General features: G+C 38.0%; 1 protein-coding gene across 1 annotated transcript; it reads right to left on the bottom strand.

Moving 5' to 3' along the window:
• Positions 1 to 442: 442 nt before the first annotated feature.
• Positions 443 to 13,606, bottom strand: top1a (DNA topoisomerase Ia). Its single transcript, XM_084728375.1, has 21 exons — positions 13,460 to 13,606; positions 12,939 to 12,963; positions 10,622 to 10,718; positions 10,361 to 10,481; positions 9,605 to 9,657; positions 9,410 to 9,502; positions 9,235 to 9,304; positions 8,953 to 9,047; positions 8,676 to 8,791; positions 8,440 to 8,561; positions 8,192 to 8,314; positions 6,201 to 6,388; positions 5,966 to 6,110; positions 4,511 to 4,654; positions 4,145 to 4,330; positions 3,787 to 3,855; positions 3,482 to 3,596; positions 2,972 to 3,099; positions 2,535 to 2,629; positions 1,891 to 2,040; positions 443 to 1,749 (listed from the first exon to the last, which is right to left on the bottom strand). The coding sequence occupies exons 1-21, from the start codon at positions 13,490 to 13,492 to the stop codon at positions 1,647 to 1,649; spliced, it is 2,271 nt and encodes a 756-aa protein (XP_084584501.1). The 5' UTR covers positions 13,493 to 13,606; the 3' UTR covers positions 443 to 1,646.
• Between the last annotated feature and the right edge of the window lie 2,555 nt (positions 13,607 to 16,161).

A 16,161-nucleotide genomic window follows, 5' to 3' on the forward strand; every position in this document is an offset into this window, starting at 1 on the left:
TTTATAGTCTAATCTGATACAAAGCACAGTTTGTACATCATATTAGCGTAGTGTAAAATAGAGTGTGACCTTGTTTTCAACTGAGAACATAACATTCTTTGAGGGCAGTAGTTTGTTTTAAAGGATCGGATTTATTTCGACTGTTCATTTGTCTTTACATTTTGTTAAACCGTGTATATAACGTGTCAGGGGCTGAGAATTTTCACATAAAGTCTAAGCTTGCCTTGCGATTAGAGGAGATCAAATGTGTTTAACGAACTGCGACTCTGGCAAGACCTCCACCATGGCTGCTAGTCCAAAACCAACAGTGCTACTTGGGGCTCTGCTCAGGCAGAAGGGTCTTGTTTTTAAAACCCAAGCAAAACGCTTGTCTTCAGAAGCACTTTTCCCAAAATGTTTATCATATATGTAATCAAAATGTGAAACAATCCAACACAGTATATTTACTTGTAGGGTTTTATTCATTTTCCAACCTACAATGAGCATAAAACTCAAAAGAAAACATGATCAAAGGCTATGACAGAAGGTAAAACAGGAATAGGATGTTGACTTTACAGCTACTTACAATTTTCCTATCATAAGAGTGGAATAAAATGAACCAATAATTCACATTAAATGTTACATTACTTTATCCTCAATCTTTACACAATTAAAAAACAACTGCCTAAATTGTAACAGATTGGTGATTTTTGGCAAAGTGATAATCCCTCACATACCCTTCTGGGAAGAAAAACAACACTTTCCATTACCGACTTTAAATACATTATCATAGCATTATCTTCAAGTAACAGATATGGGAGTTTTGTCTTGGAACAATTGTTAAATTAAGTTAAAATCAGATGTAGACAGGGCTATGGAGAGAGAGATTCAGAGGATGCTAGCAACTGAAGGATAAAAATGATTGGTTCACATTTACACTGAAAAAGAAGTCCCTGATGGAGGCTGTAAAACAAAATATTCACATTCTGCTTGCTTAAGTAAATATTGACATGGTTGCAGTATTTTCCCCTTGCCTGCCCAGACATCCTCTTTCATGCTAAACAATTCAACATAGTCCAGTTTAAAATATTCACCCAAACAGACAGCTTCCATGGCCGAGCCCCTCATACACACATGCACGCGCACACACACAACTCAGAAGTCAAGCTCACATTTTCCATTTCCTCAAAAGGCGCGTGGGTGTAGTTAAGGAATTCATTTGATTTAACTTTGTCTATCAAAATATAGATTCATTAATAATACATGGGAGGGCTAAAATACAGAGCAAGTGAACAGAGAAAATAAAATGATACAAAGCATTTTTTGTTTTTTGCTGAATACAGTAGCTATTAGGACCACAGAGTTCAAAGTTCAGGCATTGTCATGGTTTTGTCCCCGAGGAGGGAAAGAGACAAAGGTAAAAGGGTCTTCCAATTACTGGGACTACACCTTGATGCTCGGTTGTGGGTATAGTTCAGCCTTGACGCCACCCACAACACTCTCCTGCCTCTTTCATTATGGCCTTACCATGTCGCCGCCATTTTTCTGCTCCAACTGTCTCAAATTCCTGGTCAGGTCTGGCCATCGAGCGAAATTCGATTAAGCTAAAAAACAAGTATCCGATAAAAAAAACTGGGTGTATCATAGTTAAAACCACAAACTGGGATTTAAAATTCATAGTCTTCGTCTGCCATGTCGATGGCCCAGGCGAACTTCTCACGCTGGGTTTTGTTGTAGATCTTCTCAATGGGAATGCCCCACTTCTTACACCTAAGAGACAAAAATAGACTGACATTAGAATGTGACAAAGATTCCTCTTCAAGTGCGCTTTTGTCCCAAAGACATAAATCATGGGCGGGACAGCTCAAACACACTTCCCCATTTTTTTTATTTCTAAGAATATCATCTCACCAAGCCACAGAGATCCGGGGGTCCAGATAGTTGAGCTTGGAGGTGCCGAGGGCAATCTGCTTGTTCTCTTCACGGTCAGTTGCCTGCACCTCCAGCTTCATCAGTTGCTCCTCTATCCTGTGTACTGCCTTCTTCTTGGTCTCCACAGCCCTGCAGAGGTGACAAGAGACACACAGGGTTATTATAAATGTGCTGAACAGGATGGACCAAGAAGACAATTATTCATCTATACCTAATCTTTATAAATGGTGATATGCAGAACGCGTAGGCAAGGGACAAGATTTTTACAATCCAAAGCTTTTTCGGTCTCCATTTGTAATGCAAGTATTACATTTATTAAAAATGAGCAGACTTTGGTTAAGAGCAGGTAAACAGTCCACGTGGCAAGCAAAATGCTACCTCAGTAGCATCGCTATCATCTGATGACGACAGCTTTCAAATAATTCACCTGCATTCACATGCAGATCTGAAACAACAATGTAGTTGGTGGGTGATCTCTAAATAAATCAAACTGTAAACAGCAAGTGGAGTATGCAAGAGGAAGTCTTGGCCTGGATATCAGCAGGTGACACCAAAAGCCCAAGAGCAAATATTGCTGTTGATCTATAGACTGACTGATCTATACCAAACCTTTGCATACTTACTTTTTGGATTTTTCATCTCTCCGTACTTTGGCATCAGCCTTGGCGCTCTTAAGTTCTCTCTTGGCATCAGAAAGCTGGTCCCTTTTAGCATCAATCTAAGATTAAAAAAAAAAAAAAAAAGACTGATTAGTCTCAAACAACAAGTGCTTATTATTGCACATTAAACAGCTCCCTGTACATCACCTACATCAGTTTCCTTATGTCAATTCTCACTTTTTGGATGCAATTCAAAGATTTAAAGCAGGGCATGAAAATATGGAGGTGTGAGCAAAAGAAAGTGATTTAAAATGATAGTTTGTTAAAATAAAATGTTCATTTTTAACACTGTACCTTCACTGGCAGAGAACACTATAAATAAAATGGCTATAAAACTTACTCCCATCAAAGGTTTAGCAAAAAAAAAAAAGTATCAAGAATATTAAAAAACACATGCTAACCTTAGTCTGCAGGTTCTGCATAGACTTCTCAAATGTCTTCGGTGGAGCTCTCTGATGGTTACACAGGATGGCCACTGCCCTGTTGGCCCTGTTGTAGGACAAGATCTTGGCTGGAATGTTCTCCTCCACTACAGAGAGACCGTGAGTACAATGAGATTCTGTATGAATCATGACAGTAGTCACACCCAATTGAAAAGTCTATTATTAATAGCAAACAAGCAACGATGTATGCCGTTTGTAAAGATGCATGATATGGAATTTTTTGCAGCCGAGTACCTGCTTTGTCCTGACTGATACTGATGAATTCAAATTAAATGCTTTGACAAACTATCAAATCATATATTATAGCCAGTATTTATGGGAATGAAACCAAGTTCAGTTTAATTGGCCCCAATATTATTTGTGCATTCCTTGCTGTTTGCATCTTCTATTTAGCTCTATATGGGACTGAATGAAGCTGCATTCTAGTGAAAACGGTTTTCCATCATTTGACTGTGGGTGAAGATGTACCATTTGTGAGCTCCTTCAGCTGCTGCTGCAGGGTGATTGAGGCATTGTAGGTACGGAAAACTTTGGCTGTCAGACCGTCCATCAGCTCCTGAAGGTGCTTGTTCAGAACAGAAGTCTGAAGGGAGGACAATCAATCATTATACAGAGAAACTGTTACAATAATCAAAAGGCTAACAATGATCTAAAGATCAGTTATTTTTAGAGCAGTCTTGCCAAATTATTTATGCAATAGTTAACTTTCTGCCCCAAAAAATGTATTATAGAAAATTACTATAGTTTCCTTTCACAAGTGATGTTTTGCTTACATTGAGACGATCAAAGAGGTCATCATCAGGCTCCTTGTTCTCCATAAACAACTGAAGATTCTTGAATACCTACAAGAATTAGAACAAATCAATGCAGAGCCAGAGTTTGCAAACTTCAAATGCACTTAAAAATAAGTCTGTACTTTTTGATTTGAGGGATTTAAGTCATTCACATGTGAAAATACAGATGTTGAGCTTGTGTGTTTATGTGGTGTACATGTGTTTTGTTGTACAGGTTGTGTTGTTGTTGTTTAGACTGTGGGTCTCTTGTTGATGTAGAAAGTGTATATTGTATATACTGAAAAATCTAAAACAAAATCCTAAAAAAAAAAACAACTCACTGCTTCACAGTCCTTACCCTCTTCTCCACAGGGACTTTGTTGTAGTAGCGGATGGAGTCTTTACCCAGGAAGTCAAACTCCACCACGTATTCCTGACCGTCGTTCTCTGGGTAGAGTTTTATGTGTTCAACTCTGAGTGAGCAGCAGCCCACAGTATCCGCAGTCTCTCCTTCCTCCTTCTCGTTACCCGCTCTCAGAGCCAGCTAGAGCACATCAGGACAGCTGGATTAAAACCGGCTTACAGAGACATTACCCTCACTGCAGTCTAGTGTTTAAGCACCTGCTAAACCCTGCGTGCAAGTTACAGTCACTGTTGAAAAGCAATTACACTCCCTGAAGCTATACACACTCAGGAACAAGTCAATAGTAATCATGCAGCTCACCTTGTCGATGAAGTAGAGTGCCACAGCCCTCTGTCTGATCCTCATCTCCTTAGACTTCCAATCCTCACGGTACTGGGTTCTGATCCGGTCCACACACTTCTTCAGTCTGCGAGCCGTCTCATACTTCTGCCAATCCTTCTCTCCCTGCAGACAAACAACATGGATGAATGAGACAAGAGTAATTCATCAGATGGTGCCATATTTGTGTCAAACATGTTAAGTCTGTGCAGTACATAATGTTCCCTGAACAGCAACATACTCAATGTAGCATTGTTTATTCAAGCACTGAGAACAAAGACATAAAACTTTGCAATATCTGAATTTTTAGATTAGATAAAATGTCTTGAAAAGTCACAATAAATCCTGAACATAAAATATGTACAGATATATACAATATTAAATTCTAACAAATCAAAGGAAAACCCAATATTTTGGAGAAATGTATCTGACCATGTTTTTTGACTTATAAATGACAGTGAATGAAAATAGCCAAGTTATGGGCAATGACCAGTTCAGCGAAACATGGTTCAATCTGCTCTCTTCATCTATAAACACTGACTTCTGCTTTAAGACAAGATTGAAAACAAGAAACAAAATTGTGAGAATACCAAACTTTTAGTATAACAGCCAGAAATTAAAAAAAATATAAATTCAATTTAATCTTTTACATCTTTAAGAGTTATTCCATATAGTACTCAAAAACAAAAAAGAAAAGAAAAAAAAGGAGGACACTTGATTGTCCAATACCATGGACCAAGTGGTCATGTTACCATAAAACAGAAACGGCAAAGTTTCTTTGCCAAATAATGAAGTTTTTCCATTTATCCTATAGGTAAAAAAAAAAATATCACTGGAACTGAAAACAGAAGATGTTGCAGAAAAGTTTTTTTGTCTCAAAGGATGCTTACTCCAATGAAACTGCTTCAACCAGATTTTTTCCTTCTGTGGTATTAGTTGAGCACAAATTAATTTAATTATTTTGTAATGGACACGCTTTATTTTCCAAGCAGGTGGCATGGCCTTCACAACTATTAATCATATTAGAATGTTTAAACTTTATACAGATATACTGCAAAATGACCTGGCCTTAAAAACAGGAAGACAGGGAGATTTACCGACGCTAAAGGCTGGTTTGAAACTTCTAAACATCAAGAGTAGCATATAATTTCCTTCTTTTCAATATAATAATGGAATTACGTCATTAAATGTATGTTGCGTGTGTGTTAATAAGAATGTATAGGTTTGATGGTGGATTTCGTTTTTTGGTGTTGTGTTTGCATGTATTGTTTCATTTGTCTTCTGCTGAGATTGTCATATTTTTATTAAATATATATGTATGATGCTACTTATAGATGGAGTTGCCATAATATGCAATTGTTTAGCCCACGAGCAAAAGACCCATTTTAGAGCGGTGTTAAAACCTCCTTTAGTGCAGAGCTCAGCCCATCAGCCTACCTTGATCCTGGAGCTGGGGTTCAGCATGATGTACTTAATGGAGCCTTGAATGTTCTCCGTCCACGACACCAGCCAAGTCACCTTGTTGTCATGACGAACCTCTTTCCACTTAGTGCCTGGAGGAGGCTCGGGGTGCTTGGAGTCCCTGTGAGGAGCACATTAATAAAACATTTAATCATTATACCCACTTAAACACATCAGTTCATCAGCATGGAAGAAGCAACCTTTTACCCACTTGCTGCAGTTGATGATGATGTCTTCAGGCCTGATGCGACGTTTGAGCATGCCCATCTTAGGATGGTCTCCGCGGCCACGAAACAGGCCCGGGGGCTCAATGCGGAAGTTAGCAATACGTTCCCTGTGGTTGTCCATGATGCAAAAGCCATACTCTTGCAGGATGCGCTCGTTCTCCTCCTTGATTTTCTACAGAGGGCAGAAGGAAAAACAAAACAAAAAAAACCAAACATCAAATCTCCATCTTATTTGGGTATTATTAATTTGAATAGTGTCAAAAACATCTCAGTGCACTGCAAGACAGGTGACATAAAAACATTTACATAACATTACAATAATCTGACATGTACCATTGGTAATGATGATTAGAACTGCAATGACTAGTTTATCAAGCAAAAGAAAAGTGGCAGCCAACAACTTTGATAATTACACATTTCAGTGGTTCCTGTTTCCTAAAATAAAGGAACAGCTGTGTTTGACATTTATGATGGGAAATGAAGAGTGTTTGTGTTTTGGAATGTTGGCTGCACAAAAGAAGCTATCTGAAGATGTCACTTTGGGCTCTGGGAAATTGTGATGAGCATTTCTCACAATTTGTATATTTCATAGCCTAACAACTACACAAAATGATCTCTGCAGTTTAATCAGCAATGAAATTAAGTTTATCGTCATTAGGGCTGCAACTACTGATTAAGTAAAAAGGGCTAAACATATGCGAGACATCTTTATCATGTTATTCCAATTTGTTAAAATGTTTTTGCAATGTACGTGACAAACTAATAAAAATCCACTCTGGGTCATCAAAACATTAAAGGCCTATCCCTGGAAACATTCATCAATTTGAATAGGATAAACCATGCTGTGGACCTGCATAAGAAACATAAGAGTTATTGATTTGTAAAGGGCAGACATTTCAACAATGCTTCAAAGAGCTTTTGATCATTTCTACAAATTAGGAGGTGCATAATGAGTTTAGGGGCAGCCTCTCTATATTATAAAATGATGGCAAACACTCTGTATGTTAACTGGGAAAACTTAAAATCTCTTAATTTGAAACGGAGAATATAGAGTATACTGATATAGTGGCTGGTGTCAGGTTGAGCAAGCAAATTTACACACTCCGGGTATTATAGACCAACTACACTTCAAACGACTCATGGAGAACAATTACACTTCGGATGTAAAACATGAAGTAGGTACTCTTTGTGTTGTCGGATTGTTCATTTGTGCCTCCTTCTAGAAACATGTAGCCAAAAGTATTGGACTTCGATTGCATGAACTACTGTCAGAATCTCCCCAGTTGTGGTTATTACAAGACACATCTTGCCTACAACAGGTATATGGAAACGCGCTTTGTCTTACTCTTGGAAGAAAAGAATCCTTGCCCTAATCAAAGTCCAAATTTTAGTTTTGATGAATGATGAAAATTAATGGCAGACACTGACTCTTTTGAAATGTTAATCGCAAAGACAAATAATTGCCAAGTTTAACGAAGTCTGTTCTAATTTTGCATGTACATAAAATATAATGGAATAAAAACATTCCTACTATTTTTATTTATCTATTGATTTGTTGTAGGGATAGTTATTTACAAATTTCACGACATTGTACCATGTATGATGGACAAAAACACCTGAAAATTAGCTTGTTTTACTGCAATATGTTGTCTTGTGTTCCAATATGTCACTGAACTCTTGGAAAACAGTTCAGGGATACTGTAATTAAATGTGCCATTACTTGTAACAAAAAATGTGATTGCTAGGTACTGTGGTTGAATTTTTCAGATCCTCAATGTGTGGGGTCAAGGAACGCTGAATTCAGGGATTGTGTGTCTGACACATTTGACCAATAATAAAAGCACTACATAAACAACAGGGTAGCAATCCTCTTGTAACGCTGATCTATTGGGTGAACCACTATCAGTTTCATCCCTAGTCTCGAGGCAGACTTGATCAGATTTAGTTTTGATAAAATATAAATGCAGTAGCTGACCAGTTTCTCCTCCTTTGTCATGGCCTTCCTGGCTTCAGACTGTGCCTTGAAGTATTCGCTCATCTCAGTGAAATCGCACTTCTTAAGGTCTGTGAGCTTAGCCTTTTCCTCGGCAGTCATTTCCTGCAGCAGCAAAACATGTTTCAATCAAAAACAAGTATCTCTGAATTACATCACAAGACTCCTAACAGATTTTTGGAAATTTGACAGTGCAATTTTACCCACAAGAGTAAATTTTCCTTCCCTACCTTCCTCCAATCCTTAAAGAAATTTTTGCGGAAGATATCCTTTGTGGTGTACTCATGGTCCAGCATTTTAGCAAAGAATGTTGCCACTTCTTCTGCTTCTGGGCTGAGCTTCATGGGCTTACCTAAAAACATGCGAAACAGGGGTTTTGCCTGTTAACAAAATGCTATCACATTGTTTACAGTAAGCTCTCGACTGATATAAAAGCCAAGTACTCTTGTGGGAGATACATTCTTACCATCAAAGTAAAATTTGACATTGCTAGGAAGAGGCTCGTAAGGTGGTGCGAACACTGGCCCTTTGTGTTCCAGAAATTTCCATTTGACGCCGTCTGTGTATCTCTCTTCTTCCCACCTGGAATTAACCACATAACGAAGCCATCCAATAAGCAGTTTGAATTTAGCAGAGAAACAAAGCATTACTTGATCCAACAATAACAAGCAATACATCCACATTCGCCCCATCACTACACTGATAAGCAAGCAGGTATCATACAGCTGCTAGCAAGAACTCACCATTTCCACTTCTCCTCTGGCTCTTTCTTTGCTTTCTTTTTTCCATCAGCAACTTCTCCTTTTTTGTTTTTTGCTGTCTTTTTGGACTTTATGTCCTAAAAAGGGAAGAGAAACAATTTGAGTTCTTTCATTCTCAGGCTGGCAAAAAAACGAATCAACATTAAAGACTGAGACTCAAGTTTCCCCAGTTCCTCAGGTGCTCCCTCATTTTAAGCTTTCCAAAATATATATTGGAGAAAATCTAAAAACCAAGCTTGCATTCTGCTCATGGCCCTTCCTTACCTCTTCTGGTTTCCTCTTCTTGGCCTTCTTGTCATTCTCAGTCTTTATTTTCTTGGGCTTGAATTCAGCGCTGAAAAACACATTGCGTTACAAATTAAGTCACAGAAAACTACACAAACACCCTAACCCTTTGAAACAGACACAAAGAATTATTCTAATCGCATAAGCCACTCACTCATTATCATCATCCCGTTCTCTTTTGAGAGACCTCTCATTTTTAGGAGAGTGGTAAAAATCATCCTCAGGCTCAGGCTTCACATGGGGAGGGCTGCAAAAGAAAACATTCAAAATCAGAAATGACTACATCTAAGAATGCATCTGCTGGTAGCCTAAATATAGCCCTTAGGTTAAATGTGGAGTCCAGACATACCTGGCAAAGCCATTCTCTTTTTCCTTTTTGACTTTACCATCGGGGGACTTCACCTAAAAGGTTTACACAAACTTGTTAAGAGGGAAAAGCCTTGCAAAAGAGTTACAGCAAATTATAATCAACTATGTCTACATAATAAAGGCTAAAGTCCAGTCATGGCCAAATACCGTAAATGTGATGTTATCATAAAATGCTAAGTTTTTCTGTACTTTTCTGCAGACTTTCACTGAAGAACCAATGGTTTTGGATTTTTTTTATCTGTACTATTAAATAAAATCTATACTTTGTTTCTGAATGATGGAAGCTAGAACATCTAAAATCTTGTAGCTATCATGATTCTTGGTCACTTATATCATATGGTGCCATTTCCCCCAAAATTTACGAGGGGAAGCACCAAACCAAATTCAAAGCACAGCTTTCTGGCTGCTTGAAATCATCTGAGATGTAGAACCAAAAAAAAACAACAAAAAAAAACAAGTCCACACATGTAGTGTACCTGTGTTTTTGAACATGTCCATGTCCTGATTCAAAAGGCAGATTTGCAAAATCTATTGTAATTGAAACAGAAGATGCAAACAAAAATATGCAATACTTTTTGCACATTGTTTAAACAGCTGAGGACTATGAGCACGATTGATGAACGGGCATGTTTGACAGCTTAATATTGAAGAATACTTCATAATGACAAATCCTAAACTCACAAAATTCATCCAAAACATATGGACTTTCCTATTAATTTCGTGCATGGTAATTCACCTTCTCCTCCTTCCTTTTCTCCTTGTGCTTGTCCTTGTATTTGTCTGTGCTGCCATCTTTGTGCTTCATCTTTTCCTTCTCCTTGTCTCTGTGTTTTTTATCAGAAGAGTCCTTGTGATCGCTAGAGTTTTAAGAAATACAAAACAATTAATTTTCTAGTGGTTTAAGCTTCCATGATTCAATGCAAGACAGTGCAGTAGTCCAGTGGTACACCTTGTCCCCTTTGAGGTGACACCACCAAAATATACATCTATACCGTACCTGTTTCCATGCTTTGATTTCTCCCGTTCCTTGTCCTTCTTGTGGTCCTTATGTTTGTGTTCCTTCTCTTTATACTTGTCTCTATGCTTGTGGGAGTCTATAAGAGGAAAACAGTGTCACTTTCTTCAAAAAGTGAACTAGAAATTAACTGAAAAAAACTCAATTAATGGACTAATAAAAGGTGGGATTGTATAGTGTAATTAATAGGTATGAGATCTAATGTCCAAAGTATGATTCTATACAAAACTAGCAAAGATAACCAAAGTGCACTCCCCTCAACCAGGTGTTAATGTGAAGCAGCTCTGAAAGACAAACTAATCAACGACCACACAGGAAGTCCACACACAGTTCTAAATAAAAGCATGATTTTAAATGCTACAAACAAGGTCAAACATGCACCAAAATCTAAATGTCATGCAGCATGGAGACTGAAAATCTACACAGTAGCACAGCACCTCCTACTGCCCGTATATGCCTCATTGTTTATGAGACAATATGAAACAACTGACAGGTTGAAACATGCTGGTGAACAAAGTAGGCTTTCTCTCTTCAGAGGCAGTTATCAAAACTAAACAGCTGACACCCAAACTTCACGATCAACAAACAATAAATCAAATCTACATGCTTAAGGAGACTTGAAACCTGGTCTAAACGGGACCTAAAAAGTTGTCCATATTCCCCTAGTATGCCAGTGAAGGGGAAAAAAATACAGCTCACATGTACAAAAAAGTGAACTGAAAAAGTCTGACTGGTAAGCAATTTGTAAACCCCAAAACAGAATTGGAGCGTCACCTGGATTGTTCCATTTATCACAGTTAAACTAGTTTGTCTTTGTTCATCCATTAGTTGAACATGACAGATATGAGTCGAGCCATCCTCTCAGATCTAAGCCAAATCACTGTGTGGTACATTTAAATGAACGGGACCTTTTGTGCTCCACCACATTACTGAAGACAAACTAGAGAGCTATCTGACAGACTTGTGGTTAATCCTGCAGTTCAGAGCTGACAGATGAAACACGTTTCAAATATGACTTCTCCAGATAACACACAAAATGTGCTAAAGAGTCCAAAATGCATACAAAATACAGCATGTGTTGGTCAGTGGTTGAGGGTGTTGACAAAGGATGTATTCTTTTAAACAAAGCCAGAGATAAGAGATGCTTTTTTAAAAAGCCAATCCAACTTGATAATCTTCTGGAGTTGTACTGTTTGGGCCATTCTGAAGGGGATGAATACCACTCTCCTGCAACTAGAAGTGAAGTCAAGGACCTTCATCTCCCATAGTCCAATGTTGTCCTATTTTTCATGAATGAAAACCAAATTAGTGGACTTGTCCATTCAGGTTATTTTTTAGCCATACAGAAGCAAAGTCAAAGTCAGATCAATAATCCTCCATTTGAGGTTGCTAGAGTATGTTATAAAAATAACAGATTGAAAATTTTGTTTTAGGTTTTAGGTTAAGTGCTAATGCGTATGTCCCATTAAGTTAGCCCCGTGTGACAGAATTAAAAAAAAAACAAAAAAACAATAGTTTTCTTGTTATGATGTATGTTGTCTGCCTATATGAGTTTATTTTAACACAGGCAAATGATATTCAAAAACTCCAAAAGCATGCTCATTTATACTTCAGGATATTAAGAACCTCTAAAATCTTATACCTCATTTAACTTGCAATGTGATGAATTAAAGTTAATGACTTTGTGTTGACTGTTAAAATGTGGATCAACTTAAAAACGGTCCACTTTCTCCTAACATGTGGGAATGTTAAGCCCCTGTAGCTATAATAAAAATAAGTTTAGCAATGAAAATTGCGTTTAAGACCGTGTATAAAAAAATTAAGACCCTTCTTGGTCACCACATGGGATCTTAATGAAGCACTATGCCTTCGCATTTCTCCTCCACACAGCCATCTGCACTTCACAGCCTGGGTTCAGCTTGCAGTACAGTCAGGCCGCTACACCGAAAAAGAAAATGGCGCAGAGACTAAGTCCTCAACCCCCAAACCCTCACTTTCAGGTGGGAAATTTGGCATTAAAAGCTAACCAACAAGACATTGTAATGCGATAAACTGATAAAACACCTCCAAGTGTATGCGAATAATGACTCGAATCGAGAAAATAATGTGCAGAAAAGCTTTTATTAGACCTCCCTTTTGAACAATAGGCGCTTGTGAGTGAGACAGAGGACTTAGTCTCTGGACGCCATTTCTGTCCTTTACTGAGAACTAACGTAACGCTACATTTGATCAGTGAAGATATGTCACAATTAAGGGAAAATCCACCTTTTAACCTGTTACCTTTAAGTCATAAACTTACCATTGAAACGGGAGCCACCGTCAACCTGAAACATCAAAAAACAGACCAATGTTAAATTTCGTAGTAGCTAACTAGCCGGCTAACTAACTTTGAACTTGCTGGATAGCAAAGCGACAGTTTGTTAGCTTCCCAGCTAAGCTAGGCTAGCCTGCTACGCTGGCTGGTAATATTGCTTAAAGGCTCATACCGAAGCCGCTGCGGCTAACAGCGGCTACAGCTAACGCCAAATAAAATGTAGCTTTACCCCGCTTTGTCTTGCACTTCATGTCTAGCCATACAAACCTGGAAACCAACCAGACATCACCTTTCCGTGACACTACGAATAAGACTGTAATGAAATGTGTCCAGAGGCTGTTAACAACAAGATGAGTTGGCTTACAAACACACTCGGCTAACGCGCGCTAGCAGCCACTATTCACAGTTAGCTAGCCAAGTTACCTTGTCAAAGCAGGCAAATTAAACGGCAGCCGTTTTACCCGTCAACCACGAGCGGTGACATTACAACATATAGTTAACATTACCTGGTCCTCGCTGTGGGAATGGTCCCCACTCATTTCCTAAGCGTTGTTTGGTTGACAAAATCAAAAATGACAAGCCGTAAGGCTACCACACACCGGCGAGGGTATGCAGGCAGAATGAAGAAAAGACACAGTTGTATAAGAGACTTAAGTCCCAATTGTACACTACAGCGCATGCGCTTCAATTTAAATGGTACAGAGCAGTGTAGCTCCTCCTCCCAAAACGTGTTGCTCTTCAGGACCACGATGGTCACACAGTGTACACATGTATCAGGAGCACAAGCTGCCTCTGGCCCGGTGTGCTGTTCTGACCTGATAAGACCCTGAGAGCAAAAGAACCAGCCCTTTATACATATTATTAGTAATAATGATAATAACAACAATTAGCATAATCAAGATCAACTTTATTGCACACAAACAAGAAATTGGGCTTCTTTTTTTTTCATTGCTCTGAGAAGCCATACACAGTTCCAAGAACAATAAGTCAGGAAGATAGAAATAAACATCCAGCTAAAAACAAGGACAACAAAGCTGAATGAATATAGATTGAAAAAGTAACTGTATGCACAAGTAGGTGAAAACAATGTATGGGTGTATATCAGGGTTTCTGCAAGTCTTTACGCTTCAAAATGTCTTAAAATATCTTAAACATGATTTTGACAGATCTTAAAAATTTATTGCATTATGAAGTTAACTTTAATTGTATTGAGTTGAATTTAACTTGAGTATCACTTTTAAATGTGTTTTTTGGGGAAAAATTATTTGTAATAACAACAAATTTTAAAAATTTTAACCAAAAACCACTGTTGCAAACTATTTACTTTTGCCAGTATGGACGTGCAATAGGCCTTAAATTGCATTCATAATGGTCTTATAAAGAGCTTAAAAAGTCTTAAATTTAACTTGTTGAAACTTGCAGAAACCCTAGCACATATATATTAAAAACAGCAATGAACCACAATGTATTCACAAGTCAAAGAGTTTCTTATAAATAAACTAGATAACAATGGATATAAATAAATAATAAACAAATAATGATTAGTGTGAGCCTCAGAGGTTACTTTTTTTACATGAATTAGGTGAATATGTGCAGCCTGTATACATGCATGGTGCAAAATACAGGGGGTCTCTAGGTGGAGACCCTTTGATTGACACTTGAGACCCCAGAAAGACTCAACAGCAACATTTTAGAGGGGTCTCTGGAAAAATCTTTCAGTTATCACTAAAATGTCTTTTAAAGGCCTATTATGTCCAGTATTCATTATTCTAAGCGCAATTTTTTTTTTACAGATATAAATATTGTTGTGGTGTTTCCTCTTTGATATTTAACACCCGGTTGTCTCCGTCTCCTTCCGTCTGTGGCAAACGGTCCACAATCCAAATGTTGTGTAGTCAGATAATGCTCTTGTGAAATCACTCACCCCTCTGTCATTTAGTGAATATTCATATCAAGTCATGTGTCCTAGTTTGTCTGATAACATAGACCCAACAACTTACAGACATCATTAGCAGAAGCCGACATACATCTTAGGCTGCCTTCAAGGCCTTGGGATAGTGTTGTGCTTTTAGTGATTTCAAAAATGGAGTCGGCCAGAATGTGTAGCACATAACAAACAGGAGCCTGTCCTGCCCCCCACAACCTTGACAGCCAACAGGCCTATCACATAACAACTCAAAGGCAAAGAGGCTCAGACTATAGCTGACAACTGGGAGTTAAGATATGGTTCAGAAAAATATAATAACCACCTAAAATGTTCTAAAAACTGATCTTGGTGATCCTCCTTTGATAACATATTAAAGTATGAAATGTTTTTACTGTGATTCCTAAACTGGTTGTCAGATGGACACTGTAAATTTAATCTGACTACATGGGGCAGCATCTATAAACACCAGTATTTTATCATTATTTTGATTTCAGTTGTAGGCTATTACAGTGACATGGTAGTCTGTACTTTAACATCTTTCCCCCAGACATTATAAGAGATAAGATAATCCTTTATTGATGCCACAGAGGGGAAATGAAGATGTTACAACAGAACAAGGACAGAAATAAGTACAGAAACAAAGAGGCATATACAATAAAAGTAAATATATTAAATATAAACTATACAAGCACAATTAAGCTAAATTTACAGGCAATAGCAGTGCACATAGTACCCTCAACTGGTGTTGTACTTGCATTTGAATAGTGCATTACTGTCTCAAGCAAAGTGACTTGATGAGAATAATGGTATGGCCTGATGGGTCTGCCTATATGCATGCACACTGATGATTAAAAAAAAAAAAAAAAAGTAGGTAAATTCAGTTAGGGATAAATGAGACTTGATGGTGAATCAGAGTGAATGATGTTCAAGGCAGGCTCAATTTTTCTCCACAAGATGGCATTGCAGTGCTTAACATTACCTGATAGGATTCACTGGTCCTCACAGTGCCTTGTGGCACAATTTTCTCGGTAGAGAAAGATTTTAATACTGTTTTACATGTAGCTGATTGAACAGATCAAAATGCATCACTCACTGCTAAAAACACGATGATCGATGAAGGTGTGTCTTTGTGTACGGAGCTTCTATGTGATTAAAACTCAAAGTAATAAATGTTTCGAATCACAGCTAGAATTGTGTTTGCCTGAGTTTTAGTAGGCCTACAATAAAATGTTTTGTTCAGGTAAGTTTACTGACTTCTAACTTCGATTTCTATTACAGTTT

This window comes from Lutjanus erythropterus, chromosome 2 (assembly GCF_056507025.1).
Source record: "Lutjanus erythropterus isolate fLutEry1 chromosome 2, fLutEry1.hap2, whole genome shotgun sequence".
Taxonomy (NCBI): domain Eukaryota; kingdom Metazoa; phylum Chordata; class Actinopteri; order Lutjaniformes; family Lutjanidae; genus Lutjanus; species Lutjanus erythropterus.

Coding starts and splice junctions, on each gene's coding strand:
- top1a (XM_084728375.1), bottom strand. CDS start 13,492: ATGAGTGGGGACCATTCCCACAGCGAGGACCAG. Junction 6,111..6,200: donor ATCATCATCAACTGCAGCAA/GTGGGTAAAAGG, acceptor TGCTCCTCACAG/GGACTCCAAGCACCCCGAGC. Junction 4,331..4,510: donor CACTCTACTTCATCGACAAG/GTGAGCTGCATG, acceptor GATGTGCTCTAG/CTGGCTCTGAGAGCGGGTAA.